This window comes from Salarias fasciatus, chromosome 11 (genome assembly GCF_902148845.1).
Source record: "Salarias fasciatus chromosome 11, fSalaFa1.1, whole genome shotgun sequence".
In the NCBI taxonomy this organism is placed as follows: domain Eukaryota; kingdom Metazoa; phylum Chordata; class Actinopteri; order Blenniiformes; family Blenniidae; genus Salarias; species Salarias fasciatus.
In genome coordinates, this window is record NC_043755.1 from 24,465,199 (window position 1) to 24,484,914 (window position 19,716).

The 19,716-nt window shown below is 46.3% G+C and overlaps 1 protein-coding gene across 1 annotated transcript; it reads right to left on the bottom strand.

The window, feature by feature from the left end:
* Positions 1–1,229: 1,229 nt before the first annotated feature.
* On the bottom strand, positions 1,230–19,326 carry znrf2b (zinc and ring finger 2b). Its single transcript, XM_030103407.1, has 5 exons — positions 18,346–19,326; positions 6,760–6,855; positions 2,364–2,469; positions 2,158–2,235; positions 1,230–2,083 (listed from the first exon to the last, which is right to left on the bottom strand). Exons 1-4 carry the CDS (start codon positions 18,764–18,766, stop codon positions 2,178–2,180), a joined length of 681 nt encoding a protein of 226 aa, XP_029959267.1. The 5' UTR covers positions 18,767–19,326; the 3' UTR covers positions 1,230–2,083; positions 2,158–2,177.
* Between the last annotated feature and the right edge of the window lie 390 nt (positions 19,327–19,716).

A 19,716-nucleotide genomic window follows, 5' to 3' on the forward strand; every position in this document is an offset into this window, starting at 1 on the left:
CCTCTCAGTTGAGCTCTGACTGCGACAGCAGCGTTTCGTTAATCTGCTGAGCCTCCCCTTCAGCTCCCGGAGCGTCGTCTCTTCAAAGGTTTGTCTGCGGAGCGCTCGCTCTTCACAGCTCAGATTAAAAAGAGAAGAGAAAGTGCTTCATGATTATTTGATGGATCTAAATCAGCAAATTCCACCTGTGAACTAATTCATACCTCAGAATGGAGGAGGCGAGGAAGCTCATTAGAGATCAGAACATGATTCTGCTGTGATACGCTGGCTTTGAGCTGCTTTAGGCCGTCGTGTTTCGGACTCCTGAAAAAATACTTTGATTTCTGGGTGATCTCAACAGGTTTGAGGCTTGTCCTTGACTCTGACTGTTCATGTCTAATGTCCGCTACACACTGCGACTTTTGGAACAATCTTTGGTCCTCCGTCACGGCCAGACCAGTTCAAGGACGGCTGCTGTCAACGTCTTGCTGCCCAAGTTAATCTGTGATTAAAATTCACCGTCAGAAGTTTGTGTTGATGGTGACTCTCTGCACACAGCAGACTTCAGGTCGCATCAAGGAGCTCGCTGTGAACCGAGAAGATGTAGGATGGATCCCTGAGAACCGGATCAGGTCCAGACGGCGACCACCCTGAACTGGAAGAGATTAATTGATTTGTGGTCGGCAGTCATGAGTGTCTCACATTCAATCTGAGAATTCAGGACAGCCAGTTTGGGGCACGTCATCCCAAACATTCAGAGATCCTCTGGAACAAACTCTGTGGGACCTACAGCCAGCTGGAAGCCAGCGTTCACAAGGGTGAGGGTCCAATTCCTGAGGCCTTCACACTAACCAGAGTCCTGCATTCAGCATCCCGTTGGATTGAGGTAACACTGACTTCAGGTTTCACACTTTTGATTAAACTGACAGAACATTTTTCTTGTGTTGTGAAGTTTTTACCTTTCGTCGTCGTTTTCTGCACTGAAGTTAAGTGACTGGCTTCACGTGCACACACTCATTCATCAGCCCGTCACTCCATCATTCATCATCCACGTCACTCCGCACCAGAGCTGCACAATAAATCAAGAAATCCAGTTTCCAGCACTGAGCACTTAAATTCACAAAAACTTTACGATCGATGAATGAATGAATACCGGACACACACTGGACTGTTCTCCTCATCAACACACAGACGCTTCCTCTCGTTCTGATGCATTCTAACAGTTTATTTTATTGTCTCAATGAAGTCGATTTGATCCAGGTGGGTGTTTAGTTATAAAAGATGATGCAGGATCAATTTTAAAACTCTAAAGCACGTCTGAAAAAGTGCAAGATCATCATGATTTTCTCAGAGATTCATTTCTTTTTTCTTTTTTTTTTTAAGTTGTTACACAGCTGAATGTCACTAATATGTCAAAATATATTCATGACTGAAAGAGGATCGACAGTTTGTCCCCCTGAAGAGGGCGAGTCTTTGGCCCGGCTCGCCGCGGCGGCCCGGGGCTGGTGAGCGTGGGGGGGTCCGGGGCGGCGCCCGGACGCCTCCTCTTCACGGATGATGATTGAAAAGCACTGATCAGAGCGTGGTACAGTATTCACAGTCGATTGGCACCATGTTGGCAGCAGCGCCGGGAGGGGCTGCGGATGTGGACGGTCCCGCCTGGCTTGTTCCTGCTGCTCCGGGGTTAAGTCGGCAGTGGCGGTGAGATGGCGGCCCGGCCCGGCTCGGCGCGGCCCGGCGCGGCCCGGCGCGGCCCGGCTCGCGGTCTGTTGTGCTGGGCGTCTCTTTCATCAAGGCACTGGCAGACCCTGCTGCAGGAGGAGGAGCGAGCTCCTCCCCGCCGCCGTCACCTCCTCCACGTGTCCCGGCGTACAATCCGAAGGTCAAACCGCCGCCGCCGTCAGGAGTCCGTGCGCTCCGAGCCCAGTGTGAATGTGCAACTCAAACATAAAACACAAGATCTGTATCCCTGAAGATTGAATGAGATTTGGCACACTGTGGTTCTACATTATTGGGTGAGCGGGTGAGGGGAGGGGGGGTCACAGTGTCCAGCAGTCTCCCTGGATCCACGCCTTCGCTCACGGATCCCTCTCACAGTGGGTACCTGCCGCAGAGACCAAACAAACACCCGTCAGTCCTCCGCCCGCCCCTCAGAGACCTGAACCTGCCGTGTTTTACCTGTGCAAAAAGAAAAAGCTTTAATCTGATGGATGCTCCGGGCACGACCGGTTCACCTCGAACCACTCGTCGATGCAGCTGCAGACCACAGAACACAGCAAGCAGGTCAGGAAGCAGCCCGTTCCTCTCCTTTGTGGAGCATTTCTATACATTATGGCAAAAATGACTGAGGCCCGTGCACGGCAGGACTCTGCAGAGCTGCGGACCTTTTGTGGTAGATGCAGAGACAGGGCAGCCGGGCGATGGTGTCTCCCTGCTGCAGCTCCTCCAGGCAGATCGCACATTCTCCTGCATCCTTGGTCAGGACGTCTTCTGCAACACAGCCGAGGCAAGAGGGCGATCAGAAAACAGCAAACACTGCCCTCCTTCAAACAAACCAAGAGATTTATCAGCGTTTCACGACAGATGATAACTGAACACACTGAACAGCATGACTCCATTACTGCATGGTTATATGAACGGAAAGAAACTTTCTCAGGGACAAGGATGAATACAATTTAATCAAATTCAACACATTAAAGTTCAAGCCATGAATTATCTGGTAAAAAAACAGCACTTTTAGCAGCAATATTACATAATCTGGAAGCTGAGAAGACAGTGGTGTCTGTTTAGGAGAGAGCAGAGCATGGCTGTATTGTCCTGCATACGGAGGAAACATCATGAGAAAAAGGCTGCCGGTGTTTTATTGCAGCTTAAGATCAGAGAGGCTTCTCATCCTGCTCAGGCGCTGGTGTTCCCTGAAGGTCCCCGAAGGCACCGCTAATTTGTTCGGACTCTCAAATCTTTTCATATCATCGGACGGCCAACCGGAAAACTCCCCTGCCAAATTGTGTGTGTGTGTGTGTGTGTGTGTGTGTGAGAGAGCATCCATTCTGGCCTGCTAAGAATAGCGCCGGCCCTCCTCTAAAGTGGAAGTCAGCATGTGCACCATTAAACCCATCACCTGCAGCCAAACACAGGGAGTCATTAGGCCTGATGTAACAGTGGATTAACCCACTTAGGCCTGCAAACGGCTGTTATTATGGGATGCGGACATCTTTGACGTGCCCAGCGTCCACGTCTGACTGCTGCTGGAAAGCTGGATTTCAGAGAGCTGCTGTTTCCCACAGTGAGAGAACAGTGACGTTAAAACGTGCTGTAAAACATAAAGTATGTTAAAAACCAATCACTGCTGATTTCTAAGCCTGTAGGTTCTAAGGTCCTAAGACCCCTGTAGGCTGGGGGTCTTCTGGAGTCCAGTGTCGGTGAGCTTTATTCCACTGCATCCATCACTTTGCACTGCGTTTGGTGAAGTGATCTGATACCGTCTGGAGGTCTGCAGCAGAATGTCGTCCACCTCTTCACCCTCTGCCCCTCAGCCTCCTCGGTCCTGCTCTGGGATCTTTGGCGGCTGAGCTGCTGTTGATCACAGTCACTTCCTTTCTGTTCTAGTTCTTCAAACAGTTGTTGTTGAGGAAGCGTCCCAGCTGGTCTTATTGATCAGGTGGTCTCCGATCACTGCACCTCACTGAGCGACTGTGTGTAGAAACAGTCTGATACTTTTGACAATATAGAGTTTTATCACCTGTCGCTGGTGAGGAGGAGGAGCAGGAGCTTTTACTGCAGCGGGGTGACCTCTGAGCTGCACTTCCTGTCTGAGCCGTTCACTGACAGAGCGATCTGTCTGTTTCACTGCACATCATAAATCTGAGAGTGTGTGTGTGTGTGTGTGTGTGTTTCAAGGCCATGCTGTAACTGCTGTTGACTAGAGGTCTGTGGATTTGCTTTTTGCAACCTTCACACTTCCTCTTTCTGCAGTGCAGGCTTTACAGGAAGCCGGACCGTACTCTGGACCAAACTCTGGACCTGCTAGAGAGACATGCTAACATGCTAACTGTCCAGAGTGGAGGTCCACTCCAGTCTTCAACCCTTCATGGGAGTAAACTGACGCGATTAGCAAGAGATGCTAACTGCTAAGTTAAGAAACACTGTGGGAGTTAGCTACTACAGGAAGGCAGCTATGAACTTGACATTTCTTCACTTCTGCTATAAAACACAGTTTTTGTTTTGGCTCAGTCACGTTCCACTTCTCTAGCTTTACCACTTCCTTCAACGTCCTTCGCTCTCGTGTTTTCTGGTTTCTGAGCCGGTTTGCTCGAAAGAGGAACTCAGTTTCACTGTGAACACTTTCAACAAAAAAATAACTAGAGGAAGGTGTAGTGAAACACACGGCGGACGGGACAGGAGGGGAAGTCCAGTGTGTTTTATCAGACAGAAGCAGCACCGGCTCTCCAGACAGCGCTCTGAACAGACCTGACAGCATCCAGCTGAAGTCTGGAACTGTGAAGACTGAAGAAAGGAGATTTGCAGCCTCTCTTATAGACACTTAAAGAAAACAGGCTGAACTGGAATCAACTCTAAACTGGTAACAGACACCAGCAGCTGGTTCTGACACTGTGCCTGTCTTTACTGTCACTAAATATCCATCATGTGATTGTGCTTAGTGATCGCTATAAATTTCTGGGATTATTTTATTTAAAAAAGAAAAAGTTTAGATTAAACTCAATATCGGACAATATGGAAAAACATTGTGAATTTCTTTGTTTGTTTTTCCAAAAGGCCAGCCCCCATACTAGCACAGGACGACATGATACTAACAGGCCAGACGGGACGACGCTTTCAAGCACAGCTTTGATTTTAGATAAATGAGTGTATGATGTTGACAACTTTGGACTTTCTGTACTTTTAGATCTGTGCTTCCAAATAACATTGAGTTTTCCTCTTTGTAGACCTTTCACCCTCACACCGGTGCCACATGACCAACACCAGTACGACTGTGAAACCTGAGAAATCTGAGAGCTGAGTCCACGTGGGGTGTTTGTATCGACCTTTTAAAAGCCCATATTTATGCTTCGCAAGAAGCAGAGGAGCCAAAACACAAAGGGGGAAAAAGAATCACACCATGTTGAGCTGGTGTAAATTTGAGCTGTCCTTAAACACACAGCGGGTCTCCGGTAGACGCAGCGAGAAGCAAACACTGCGCCAGGCTGCAGTTTTGGAAACATTACAGAGAGATTATACAAGATTTCACAGGCAGGCCGGCTGCAAGAGAGGATCTTCTTACATAACGGCCGAGCTGTGGCCGTCTACTTCCATGAGAAAGTTAGTCATTTGGTGAATGTGACGGTGATAATTATAAGCCCCGTTAGAAGGAGGAGGGTGTCATGACCGAGCTGATGAATGCTGCTCAGCCCGTCTGCCGGCGCTTTGTGCACTTTTTGGTTTTTGTTCACTTAACAGTGATGTGGTGGGATCAGAGTGGAGCTGCTGCGGGGGGGGGGGGGGGGGGGGGGGGGCAAAGTTTTTTATCACCGACTGTCCTGTAGGCTCAATATCGACTATTGATCCAGGTACTGGTGCAATTGCAATTTCTGAAAGTACAGATCAGACACAACGTATGACCTTATTTCTTACTACTACTACAACTGTCCCACACGACTGCTTCGACTGAGAACAGGATCAGTAAACATTTTAAAAACCATCGCTGGAGAAACACGGGAAATGCTGACTGTTGTACCATAACACACACACACGCACATGCACGCACACACACACACACACACACACACACACACACACACAAACACAGAACAGTAAGTAGTAAACACTGAAGCTTACTAAAACTGCATTTCTTCATCATATAGGTCAAATCAGTATTGATTGTATGAATAAATCTCCCTGTATGTGGACGATACTGTGATATATTGTAAATAGTGTGAACATTTGCGGTTTTAACTTGAAAACATGTAAACAGAACCTCAGATTAATGTTGTTCCATTCAGCCAAACACACAGCGCTGCTGTGGCTGTCAGGCTGTTCCAGCGGTTCTCCAGCTGTGCAGCTGTGTTCGATCCTGTGTGGAACAGCGGTTCCCACCGGCTGCTGGGCAGTTCTTCATTTCAGCTGCGCTGAAGAGGAAGGAACTTTCCAGAAGTACTCCAAACCATCGCAGGAAGTCTGTGTGTCTCGCTGGACCCAGGCTCTAAAACTAGCGCTGACTAACCCCCAGGAACGTCCTCCAGCTGTGCTTTCAGGAGCTTCTGAGACGTTGGAGTCTCGTCTTCATCTGTGCCACTGTTTCTCTCCATTTACATCCATGATAGTTTGATTACCAGGAGGACTGGAGCTGTGCTGGGAACTGCTGTCTCATTTATAAAACGCCACCATAAACAGAACACACTGATCTTTCTCCAGGTTTACAGTCCGTCAAACCCAGACGCCGGCCTCTCCTTCACTTTATAGACTGTGACTTTGTTCTTGTTCGCACTGCCTTCCTGGACTGGAGCTGCAGCACATTTAACGCACCGCTTCACTCCTCGTTATCCTGGAAACGAGGGTGACAGTGGGTACGGGAACCGAAGGTCCCTGGTTAATCATTATCTTAAGTGCAGCAGCGGCATTCTGGTCAGCATTTGTCAACATTTCCTACAACTTTTTAAAGCCTCAGTCAGGTTTGTCTTCAAGGAGAAGAAATGTGAAGAGTGTTTTTTGAAGAGTTCAGCTGGATGACTCTTCATTCTCTCACACGAGCAAACGATTTGGAAAGCGAAGCGTCCCTCCTACCGTTGTATGTGACTCTGGGTTTGGTGAGACACAGAACCAGGTGGAGATCCATCTCGTCGGAGGACACAAACACAGAGCACACAGGGCACTTGAAGCCTGCAGGAAGGAGAAGAAACACCGAGGTTAAATCCTGATCTGCAGATTCCTGGTGATCCACGAGGAGCCAGAGAGGAGGAGAGGTGTCGGGACATCGCTCAGTAAAGACATCTGTCTGAAACGTAATGATGGGGGAGCCGCCACACCGACAGACTCTTCTGAAAGCTTCCAGCTGTTCACCTCGAAAACCTTCCAACCCTGATGCTCAGGGCTGTTCATGCTCTGATGGCAGGCTTCACCTCTCTGCAGTCCCTCTTTCAGTACAGGCATTTATATTGTAGTATAATATAATAAAATAATATATACATATAATACAAGCAGAGCTGCAAACCCTCTCTGTGAGACTAAATTTACACACACACACACACACACACACACACACACACACACACACACACACACACACACACACACACACACAATGTCTCTCTCACTCACACACACCAGAAGAAGCATGTACCAAGTGTGTGAAGCTCGCTGCAGCTCCCCATGCTGCCTTGCTAATGAGATAACTAGATTAACAGGCTTTCTCCACTGTGTGTGTGTGACCTGTTTCAGGTGAATCACGACACACACACACACACACACACACACACACACACACACACACACACACACACACACACACACACACACACACACACACACACACATGCATGGGACGGTATTTTCACAGCTCCGTCTGCTGCGGTGAGGCAGGGACAGTGGAGGAATGTTAGCGGAGAGGCGGGACGAGGATGCATCCAGCGGAGCCTCCCTGCCAGGCCGGATGACTCATCCTCCGCTCGCCGTGCAGGACGCTACGCTGCTGCATGCAGCCTCGTGTCTGCACGAAGGAAGGCTGCATCAGGACGCAGCCAAAAGCCCTCAAACGTGTCGGTTATTCCAACTTCGTCTCATTTCCCTCTGATTAACATTCCAGCAGATTACACGGAGAGGACGGCGCAGTGTGGTGTGAAACATCTGCTTCCTCCGGGCACCAACACTTCAAGGTTCACACTAAGAGACGGGAAACGTTCGCATAAGGAGGAAAAGGAAAAATTACTGGAAAGCTTCACTTTCCTCTTCACCGACACAGAAACGCGGAACTCTGGTGGTTTGTGCGTTTCAAATCTCTCCAAAGATAAAAGCTGCGAGTGTGAAATCCCTGCAGCGCTTCTGAAGTGCTGCTGTAACGAAACAAGACTGTTTTACAAATTTCAGCTTTTGTTTTCAGTCCCCACTCGAGCTGCACAATACATGACGGATATATTATGGTCAATATCCACCTGAGCAGTATGCACACTGCAAACGACCGAGGCTTGGCTGCAGAGAATTCTGCCTGAACGAACCGCGTTTAACTGAGAAAGAAAATTCACAACACTCACGAGAGAATATTGGACAGGCACTTTTATATGAAAAACAGCAAAATTAAGGAAAAAAGAAAGGGTCAAATAAGCAAGTGCTTTTTTCTGATGGCAAAAAGAAAGACAGGGGCAGTCCCAGTTAGGGGAAAGAGAAAGAGCACTGTTAATTTAAAGTTCAAAGCACAGAGGTTTTCACATCGCACTCATGTATTTATCAAAAGTGATACTATTCATAATAGTTCTCCCATTTGTATTTTTCATACGTGTTCTTTTCCTGTTTTCAGTAGGTTTTTAAAACTTCTGGAAACATCTCGACGTTTCTGATGAAGACGTCAGCACACCGTCGAAATGTGTCAAAGGCTTAAAAACCTACTTTCCTGAAAAGACTAAAGCGCGATACGCATGTTGTTCACACTGTGTCGATCACCTCCTCTCTACCTGGGGTCCAGGACTGAATCATGGACGATGCCAGAGACGACAGGAGGAGGCGTCAGGAAGCTGTGATCTGCTTCAGAATGAGGCCTGACTGTCAGAAGAAACTGCAGGAGGAAACTATGAACCACGAAGACAGATTTTGTAGAATCCACAACAGGATTTCTACTTTTGAGCAGTCTTCCAGGGTTTCGGCTCCACTGACGTCGGGATTCACAAATAAACACAGACATCCGAAAATCCATTAAACATTTCCTGACGTCTCAGACCAAACTTTTCAAAGTGCACTTCTATTTTCTTCCTCAATCTTCTTTCCTTTAAAATTTAATGACATCTGTTTGGCTGAAAGACTTTTGATGGAGGTGGAGGAGGAAGAGACTGAGCGAGGCGGATCTGTCCTCGTCTCGCTCACTGCCTCAAACCGTCCTCCTCAAATCAATCCTCGGCTCTCATTCATCGTCCTGCCTGTGCCGACAGAGGCCAACGTGACGCAGAGCGTTCTCCTGAACGAACTCCAGGAGCTTTAAAGCTTCACACTCCATCGACCGGAGTTCTTCACACTCCTGACTCCACCAGCGCCACGCCGTTGCCCCCTGCAACTAATCTGCTTCTTGGAGGGCATCCCAGGGATCCCTATTCATTATCCACAGCCCTGCCCCGCCTCCTCCTGCTGCCCTGCATCAGCACATCCTGCGCACCGCACTATTAAACGGGGTTTATGAATCACGGTTTTATTGATCTGCTCACTGATCTTCCAATCGGCGTAGCCGCGCTTCACTCCCACTGCTTATCAGCATACCCATGAACACCAGCGCCGGGAGTTATAGGACTGACGGAGATAAGGAGCCGTTCTCCAGTCCTGAACCACTGAATTATCTTTGTCTCTGCAGTGTTGGCATCGGACTGCTGGCCGAAGAGGAACGCGAAGGTCACACCTAGAGGAAAACAAACTAAAGCAGAGTCAACACTCCTCTAGTTCAATATTTCAGATTCTGTACTTTTCATTTTATACAAAGTGACTTAAAATCAACCACAAACCTTTAAACTATTCATCTCACCGCTTATGATGAGGACAATTAAGTATTGCTGTTAAACGACTCCAGTTTTATTGATCTTCTGTTTAGTGATGTTTGATCGGATTCTTAAAGGAGGAGCAGGTTTGTCACATCAGTCTGCGATCAACGATGATCAGTGTGTTGCATGACTGGAGCTCCTGATGGACTTTAAATACCCGACATTACAACGAGGTTATTCTGAGAATCCACCGAATACATCACTGAGAAAATACAGCCAGCAAAAAGGCGAAAGACATCAATACATCTTCCAATATTGTACTGTTTATGAAAATGATAGATATAGCACTTTCAGGATCGTGAAAGTTTTTGGACTTTACACTACCTTATATTAGGAATATGAAGGAATTTGAAGCCCACAGGGCTGCAGTGTGTTGATACTCTTAAGCAATATGACTGCAAATAAATTGCCCTAAAAACTGGACACATTCCTCATAAGTGTTGATGCACCTGAAACCAGTTCAAACAGAACTATCAGCACAAGATGCCGCTGTATCATTATTTTGACAGAGAGGGAAGGTTCTCCATCTGGATGGATATTTTACCAGCTGAGTTTTGGCTCCACATCGGGGACCAATGATCTGCTGGCGGCCGCCTCAAACCTAATGTGAAAGCTGCAGCTGCTTGCTGTGAGGATAACTCAGTCTATCAGTCTCACCTTGACTCCCTCAACCTCCTCACGCAAGAAGATGGGATTTAGTTATTTATACCCTGAAATTCAGACAGCTGAGTTTAAATCTGATCGGATCAGACCGTCCAGCTGAGGGTCGCACTATCGATCCCAGAGCTGGGAAACAGCTGGCCGCTGACGCATTTGTAATTCATATCAGTGGCACCTGCACTGTAACGGGTAAGAAAGGAACCGTAGTAAAAATGGACCGTGGGGGTGGTGGTGGGGGGGGGGGGGGGGGGGGGACAGGCTGAACAGGCCAACAACTTGCAGGGTAAAAATAAATCTGCTTCCAGCTGCCGGGAAAACGGGTGTAAGTAAGGTCAGTGATGAGAGGCGTCCTTCCCCTCATCACTCCGTCTGCTGGTCCCTCAGTGTCTCACAGACAGAAAGCATCACAGACCTCAAGACCAAAATACCTCAGTCATGTGATCGGACATGGCCATCATACCCCACACCTCCCACACCTCTGCAAAACTGACCACAAACTCACACCACTGCAACACTCATGAGTGGAGCTTTAGTTATCAAACTGGACTAAAGTCCTAATTTACACGAGGAGGCCTTAGAGGTAGCTTTAGGAACCGCGTCCTATCCACTGTTGACTTCTTCATACATGTGGTAAATGAATCACTGTTTATGTGCTTGACTTTCACATGAGTGCTTTTAGCTTTTTAGCTTTCAAATCAGTGCTTTCAGTGTTGTTGTCTGTTTTTGCACGTTTCTATCTTTCACATCAGTCGTGAGCTTTTTGCAGAATTCAATCTTGGATCAGTGTTGTTGGCTTTTAGATTAGAGTTATTGGTTTTCACATTAGATTTTCTGGCTTTTACATCACTGATATAGACTTTAGCATTAGTGTTTTTCACCTTTGTGCTGGTGTTGGATCAGTGCTGTTGTGTTTTGGATTAGTGTAATTGAATTTTGGGTCAGTGTAGTTGGGTTTTGAACCAGTTTAGTTGGGTTTTGGATCAATACTGTTCCATTTTGGATCAGTGTAGATGGGTTTTGGATCAGTATTGTTGGTTTTGGCTCAGTTTATTTGGGTTTTTGATCACTTAATTTGGGTTTTGGATCAGTGTTGCTGGGGTTTGGATCAGTACTGTTTTATTTTGGATTAGTGTAGATGGGTTTTGGGTCAGTATTGTTGGTTTTGGATCAGTTTATTTGGGTTTCTTTCTTTATTTCTTTTTTTTTTTAATCAGTGTGGTTAGGCTTTGGATCGGTACAGTTATGTTTGGGATCACTGTAATTGGGTTTTGGATCAGTGTTGTTGGATTTCGCATAACCTTTGTTGGCTTTTGTTTACATGTAGTTGGTTTTTGATTGCATTTTATTGGTCCTCACATCATTGGTGTTGATGTTTCTTTCTAAAACAAAGGAAACCAATAAAACTCTTGTATCCAATGACTTATCTTTCCATTTGGAGACAGTATCAGACAAAAGTGTCAAAGTTAGCTCTTTCATTAAAAGTTTGAGCTTTCAGTTATGCCAGTAGAACAGTCACAGGAAGACAATGAGGTTGGTGTCAAATTACAAACAGATTTCACTTATTTAATCTCAGATTCACAATCACAGCCATCTGTCACACACACACACACACACACACACACACACACACACACACACACACAAAGCCACGCAAGGTACTCAACGAATGTTGGCACCAACATGAGGTTCAGAGTCTCATCCAAGGACACGTAAACAACTGACTGAAGAGCCTCATGAAGGCCAGTATGTGAAAAACAGAGACACTGTTTACCTGCAAATAAAGAAACCCTATTCCGCTGGAGGTAGAGATGAAAACACATGAGCCTGCCAAATAATTCAGTCACAATCAGTTCCATTTGTGGTGCAAACATCCAACATGGCCAAAGCAGTCAGATATTGTGAGTATATGTAAAAGGGTGTGACTACAGGATGAGTATTATTTTGATGAAACGTTTGGTATTTTTTGACACAAAGAACTTTCAGAAGTGCTTCTGACTGTTTCCTCACTGGAGTCAAAGCTTCAGGAAAGGTTTCACCAGGTGGTGCATGCCGGTAATCATCTGCCATGTGAGACTCAGCAGATGGTCGGTGTGCGAGAAAAACAGCAAAGTGTTGGGGGAGGGTAAAAAATAAACTGGCAAACAAGCCTCCTGACGGGTTGGTTAGGCTTCACATGTGGATGGAGCATGGCAGGACCCGTGTTGCCACAACAGCCTGCAGAGAGAGAACTGGTCTTATCAGGGGCCGATAGCGTCTGCACCACAACTATGTGACACCGCAAACAACCGGCCCTCACTTTCTGCTGTAACGGAGCACGCTCTGCAGTCCATCTGGAATAACAGGCCAATGATCACATACCATCAACAGAAGTTAGGAGCTGGAAGAATGAATCTGCAGCAACATTAATACAAGATCTTAGAGAACGCTGCTGGTCTCCAAACGACCCACCTGGTTGCATCAGCCCCTCAACTTCTGAAACTGATGACATGCAGGAGATTATGAACGATTCACGTCTTTATGTATACCATAAACCACTAAGAAGGCTAATATACCAAGAAAATAAAAGGATTTGATCGAGAAAGTATTGAGATCCGCAGCTACCTAAATATCAAAAATAAAGAGAAAATAAAATTTCAATTGGCGTCAAAGCAAAAAATTGTGATTGGGATGTCTCTACTTTAAAACTGACCACACAAGACAAGGGAGGCAACATCCACAGTCTGGAGTCTCCACATGAGCACAAGCCAAACAGATGGGTAAGATCCAGAACCTCGGCTTGAAGTGACTCCAGCCGGCCGAAGCTCCATGACCAGTCTCTAAAAAAGTCTCATTTCAGGGAAATTGTTCTTATTTTTTGTCTAAAAATTCAAATAATCTGACAAGCAAGTTTTGTTCTAGAAAATTATCCTTATTTTAAGAAAATATATCAAACATTTTCTCAATAAGATACTACAGCTAATATTGAGCTAGAATTACTAGTAATAAGCTACAACAATGTATCCATGAAATCCCGGCAGGGGAACAAGATTTTTTTTCTTATTTTAAGAGAAAGACAAATGGCACAAGTTCTCAATTCAAGAAACTACAGCAATTAAAGTCTGAATTCATCTGTTTTTATTCACTGTCAACACTGACAACAAGCTTCAAGTCACATTTTGAACAGAACCATAACCTGACGTACACTCATCTGAAAATCAGAACAAAAATCTTAAATTTTAAAAGCAAAAAAAAAAGTAGATTGTTTTTGATATCTTTGTGTAACAACTGGAGTGATGGCCTAGTGGTAGAGTATCTGCCTCTCAACCCAGAGGTCATGGGTTTGTATCTTGCCCATGTCAAGTTGTTTTTTCTTACTAATTGAAATTCTTAAATTAAGTAAAACATTCTTAAAGTCAGCTTCATCAAGAAAGCAGAACATTTATTTTAAGTAAATATTTCTTACATGAAAAAGTTTATTTGCTTGTTATGAGCAAATTTTCTTACATTTTGGACGATTTTATAGTTTTAAGACACATTATGGTCTTAAAGTGGCTAGATTTATAGCCTTGTTTTAAGAATTCTAGCGAAGTAAATTTTGCTTACCCCATTGGCTGAATTTTTTACTCAAAACAAGAAAATTTGCCCAGATTTAAGAATATTTAGTTTATTTATAGTAGGGCTGTTTTTGCAGTGTAGACTGAAAGTGAAAGCTCGTCACAGACCATCCGACTGAAAGACGGAAGTTCAATGAACCAAACACCATGAAGCAGCGAGACATCTGGTGAGGCAAATATATCCACCAGACACAAAGAGCTTCAATCCGCCATTTAATGAGAGGCTCCCACTGACTGACACGAGAAGAAGACGTGAGAGGAGAAGTGTGGACTTCCTCCTGCTGCTGCTGAGGGATGGATACCGTTCACCTTTGAAATGACACGGTACCGATTCCCAGGACCTGGGAATCGTGGAGTAAGGGTGTTGGAATATTATCACCACTGATTGTGTTTAATATTTTATATCAAAGTTGTCAACACAGGGATATTTCGCTAAAGTGTGTCACTTTTCCTCTATGAATTTTAGTATTTGATTTTTTTTTTTCCATTATTATTGCCACATAGCCAATTTGAAAAACACTCAGTGCATTTCCTGATCATTAATCCATCTTCTTAAAGCTCGTGTCCGTTCGTTGCCGTTCGTTTCCAATGTATGTATCATTTTTCAACAGAGCTTCAATGTGTCAGTCTGGTTCGATACTACAATATAATATTAGCATAAAGCAATATAAAAATTTATTTATGAGCCCCGCCTTCGTCTCATAGACCCCCATGTTATCCGAAAAAGCGCCGGTCAGCGTCAGCCAATAGATTTCGAGCTTCCGCCTTGTCGTGCTTTCAGTCAACGTGTGGAGCAGCCAGAGAGCACGTGCACTCGCCCAGGCAGAGGAGAGTTAGCTACGCAGCAGCCGCCGCGCTTACCTCAGATATATCCATGGTCTGCTGAACATCCACCGTAAACAGCTCAACATGTAGGATGCTGTAGGACTCTGAGGCTCTCATTTTCACCCCACAGATAATGCGCGTGCACAATTAAAGGGGCGTGGCTTGGTCGCTCATGAAAGCAGAGGGAGGACGGAACCTCCAGACGTTGGATTAAAAAAACCTCTCTCTTTCAAAACTCCGGACACGAGCTTTAACTGAAAGTGCCATTTTGAAATATCTTTAAGTTTGTATATTAAACCTTCCATTAGTGCAGTCACAACAACAACAACAACAACAACTACAACAACAACAACATTGCTCTGATTTACTCCCCGGTTCAAGAAGCATCAGTTTATGCTCAGCACTGCCGCCTACAGGGAGGCTGAGGTAGTGACTGTGTCTGTTCCTGTTTTATATCAGATCTGCAAGACGGGATTCAAGAAGTGAGCAACAGGTTTTTTAAACCTTCAGAATCTCGTAATTAAAGCAGGAACAGAAATGGAAGGTACAGACCTCCAGCAGACTAAAACAAAGGCACTAAGCAGCAGAGATTAAGAAAGCAGGTTAAGAAGAGGCTGGATAATCCCATCAAGGTAGATTTCAGCTAACCTGAACCGACTCGGCTACAAACATCCCTGCAGCTCGTGAACCTTCACACCGACTTTCCTAAAGCAGGGGAGAGCGTGAAGACCTCAGATCATCAGCGCACCGAGCTCTTCTTGCTGGATCCTCCAGCAGTTCACACACTGCTGGAAACAGATGAGCCACAAATCCATCGTCCAGTCTGCTCCGATCGACCGCACACCGCAGGAAAAGCTAACATTTAGAAGAAAACTGAACATTAGCATTACTTAGCTAGCGTTGGCCAAAACAAAGATTACAAAGTTAACAATCGTTAAAGGCCCAATAAGTACTACTGACACCCAGTGATTGAAATGGGAACTGCAGACCAAATAAAAACCACATAGCGTTCTCCTCCTCATCCTCATGACAAGTTGTTTAAAGCAAATGTTTCTTCCATACTGAATGACAAATTGCAGCATTTTGAATTATTTTTACACCACATTTCTACTTATTGCACCTTTAAGTAATAACAGGTAAAACCACAACACTGGCTTTAGCTAGTGGACATTGATCCCAGCTAGTTAGCCAACACTGAAAAACAAAGTTTAACAAGATAATATTTAAGTTAAGTTTAGCATCAGTTTGGCTTAAGTTATACTTCATACGCAAACCGTCCCTCGACCCATTTCCCTGCAGCCTCGGCTCCAGCGCTACACACACCTCCAGTAGCCTCGGTGTGTTTGGCGTGAACCACGAGAGCTGCCACTACTCTGAAATATTAAAAAAAAACAAAAACCACCATGCAAACATTTTTCTACTGATGGCGATTTGTGCTAAAGTGCTATGAGTTGAAAAAAGATGAATTAAAGCACGTGGTGATCAGTGAAAGAGAGTGGATGGATCAGTACTGAAGACGGATTACTGGGAATGCAGGACGAGACCTGAGGTTCTCAGGTGTTTGCAGGGTCTGACGGTGTCGGGGAACCTGAGTTCTCCTTGTTTCATCTCCACTGAGCAAACAGTGGAACACGTGGACGAGCTGAGTCCTGCACTTTGAACAAGCTGCTGTTTAAATGCTGTTGGCTCATGTGAGCAGCCGTGATGGACAGTTGGGGTAATTATTAAGCTTCTGTGGACTGTGTGTGTGTGTGTGTGTGTGTGTGTGTGTGTGTGTGTGTGTGTGTGTGTGTGTGTGTGTGTGTGTTTCAAGCGTCTCATTTCATTTTATTAAGCCTGATAAAAACCTTTTGTATTTCCAACATGAATCTCTTCACTTAATTTTGCACAAAACGACCAAATATTTCACCATTTGGAGAATTTGAAAACTTGAATGAGTTTGGGTTAGTTGATAAGTTGACGTATAAACACAAAACTTTTGTGGAGGCAAGACAAAAAAACAATGTATTGTCACTGGAAACACTGTCACGTAAACAGGCCTGATAAAGACTATGATTGAAGGCTGCATTAATACACAATATATTGAGGGGACAGCTAGGGATTCCAATCCTTGACAGTAAATGATGTAAAATTTGGATTGTTTTCTGTGGTCTGTGCGCCTCATATCAGCTGACAGCAGATTTATACAAATGTCAGGTGATAAAAGCTCTGAGCCTGAAATGCCAAACTGTGTCTAAACTGTCCTGCTCGTCAGACGAAAGCTTCGTTTGACATTTCTGGTAAATTATGTGGTGATACAGAAACAGCTGGTGATCTCTGTGGGGCTGGTTTGTTGATGCCAGTGATTACAGGGTGGAGGCAGCATCATGATGTGGGGCTGCGTTGACCTGTTGACCTGTTCACCGACCTGAAGGGAGGCTGGATTCCTATAGGAGACCCTGAGGAATTAATTGATTACAGATCTTCCTAATGACGAGCTTATCTATTGAAGAAATGAAAAATCTTACTTAAAACTAGTCCACTACGTTGGAAATATTAAGATAAAGTTGTTTTTCCTGCTCAACATGAAGTTTGTGTCTATGTAACCATGAAACTAAAATACGCGAAAAACCTTTGAGGACGACAGGGACGATATCCATCCTGTGTATAAACCGCTGTTTTAAAACGGTTCAGGTGTTTATGTGAGTGCTGAACGGCGTGGCGGCTCGGTAGCTCCAACTAGTGGTGGACTGGTGTCCGACAGTGAACCAGCTGCCTGGACACCAGCAGACTATCTTGTCTTGACTCGTGAGTTAAAGTGATCTTTAACCATTCAGCTGAGTCATCACAAACATCCGGAGTCAAAAAAGAAGAAGAAGAATTGAGGAAACGACTCAAGAGAAACAGTTTCTGTTGAAAACGTTGAGTTGACGAAAACTGAGTTTGTTTGATGGTATCTGAAGATAACAAAGTCAAAGACATAAAGTCTGAATTTGTCTTACTGGCAGAGGTCAAGGTGTGTATTGCTGGAAGGAGTCGGTTTTATTTGAAACAATAAAACCAGTGGGTGAGAAGTCAGAGCAGGCAGAGCCGTGTTCACTTACATTTAGGGATATTTAGCACACTTTAGAAAACACAGCGGTAAAGTTGCTTGATATCTTTAGATTTCAGTGTGCAGTAAAGACTCAAGTTATGAAAACTGCCAAAGTGTTAGAAATCGATTTCATTTGAATGTAGACTTTCAGTTACTCCAACTCACTCAGCTCATGATTTAATGTAGTTGTTATTGGCTGAAAACTTAAGTTCATTTTTGATTTTCAAATTAATTCTTCATGGTTTTGAGGTTGGGGTTACTAATTACATTTATTTCCTGATGTGGAGCAGATAGATGCCACTCATTACTGGCCTCATCATTGTGTCTATTGTAAAAGTTTTTACCTGTGAAAGGTGCTATAAAGCAACATTTATTTACTGACTACATTATTTCCGCCCAGCATGGCCCCCAGCATGGCCCCCCGCATGGCCCTCATCATTAGTCCTAACCACCACCCCCTCCATCACCCCCCCGCAGCTGACGTTACCTCCGAACAGATGAGGCGAGAGGTGTGCTGGTAGTGATCCGATCATGAGCCGGGGCTCCCGGGGCCCCCGGGGCCCCCGCCCGCCCCCCGCGGCCGCCTCCTCCGGGCTGCTGCTGCCGGACTCCGGGGAGCTGTAAGCCCCGCCGCTGTTCGGGATGTTGATCCCAGACTGGGGTCTGGTCCCGGGGCCCCCTGCGGTCCTGGCCCTGGCTCCAGAGCCGCTGGCGGCTCCGGACCCTCCGGACCCTCCGGAGCCCCCGGAGCCTCCGGGCGCCCTGTAGCCGTGGTACCGCGCGCCTCCGCCGGCGGGAGTCCTGCCGTTGCCGGCGGCCGTGCTGGAGGGCAGGTCGGAGCCGGAGTAGGCTCTGGTCCGGCCGTTAGCGGCGGGATTGGCGGGGGGGCTGCTCTGCTTTGCCCCCATGGTGACCTCCGCTGAGTGGGGACGTTACCGCGGCTCCGGCGCAGCCGCTGCGGGACAGTGCGCCAGATTTCCGCCCGCGGCAGGCGGCGTCACCGGGACGGACGTCCTGGAAGACACGGAGGGGGTGTGGGAGGGGGGGAGCTCACTCTGCTGGACCGGCCGTCTGCGGCCGGGGGCTGGACAGGAAAACTTTCTGGACCGTCGGCATCGTGTTCCGTGTGCGGTAGAGGAGGCGGGATCGCGGGGCTCCGCTCCGCTCCGGTGGTCCGGCCGCGGGCTCCCCGCTCAGCGCCCGCTCCTCCGCGGCTCCGCCGCGGCGCTCCGGAGCGGGAAGCCGCGCTCCGCTCGCCTCCCGCCCGCCTCGCCGCTCATCGCTCCGGGGGGAAGTGATGGAGGAGAGAGTCCCGCACCGAGCCGAGCCCAGCCGAGCCGATCCGATCCGCGAGCCGACGCTGCTGCGCAGGAGCGCGGCCGAGCTGTCCGGGGGTCAGCGGCACTTCCTCCGCCGAGGCAGCGTCACTGCGGGCGGCTCGCTCTGCCGCCTCCTCCCGGACGCTCTAATCCAATAATCCCGCACATAATCTCACATATGTGCAGATTATGGTTTTCATTTTCCCTCAAACCGGTTTAAAGTGTTAATTCAGCTCAGTGCGGAGGATCTGAGCCGCTTCATTCCCAGACTGCCACCGGAGCAGTTTAATCAAATCTAAATAAACATCTATACTGTTTAACAGCTGATTCAAGGTGACCTTTAAATTAAAAAAAAAAAGCAATAATTTCATTTAACATGGACAGACTCATTAACTTTCAGGTTTGATATGAGGAGATAAATAAGAGAAACAGCTCAAAGTACTAGAAATAAACCTGGAAAAGGGTTAAAACTGAACTGATGGATTTAGAGTAGAATAGAGTAGGGTAGAGTATAAAGTGGAATTATAACAGTATTCATG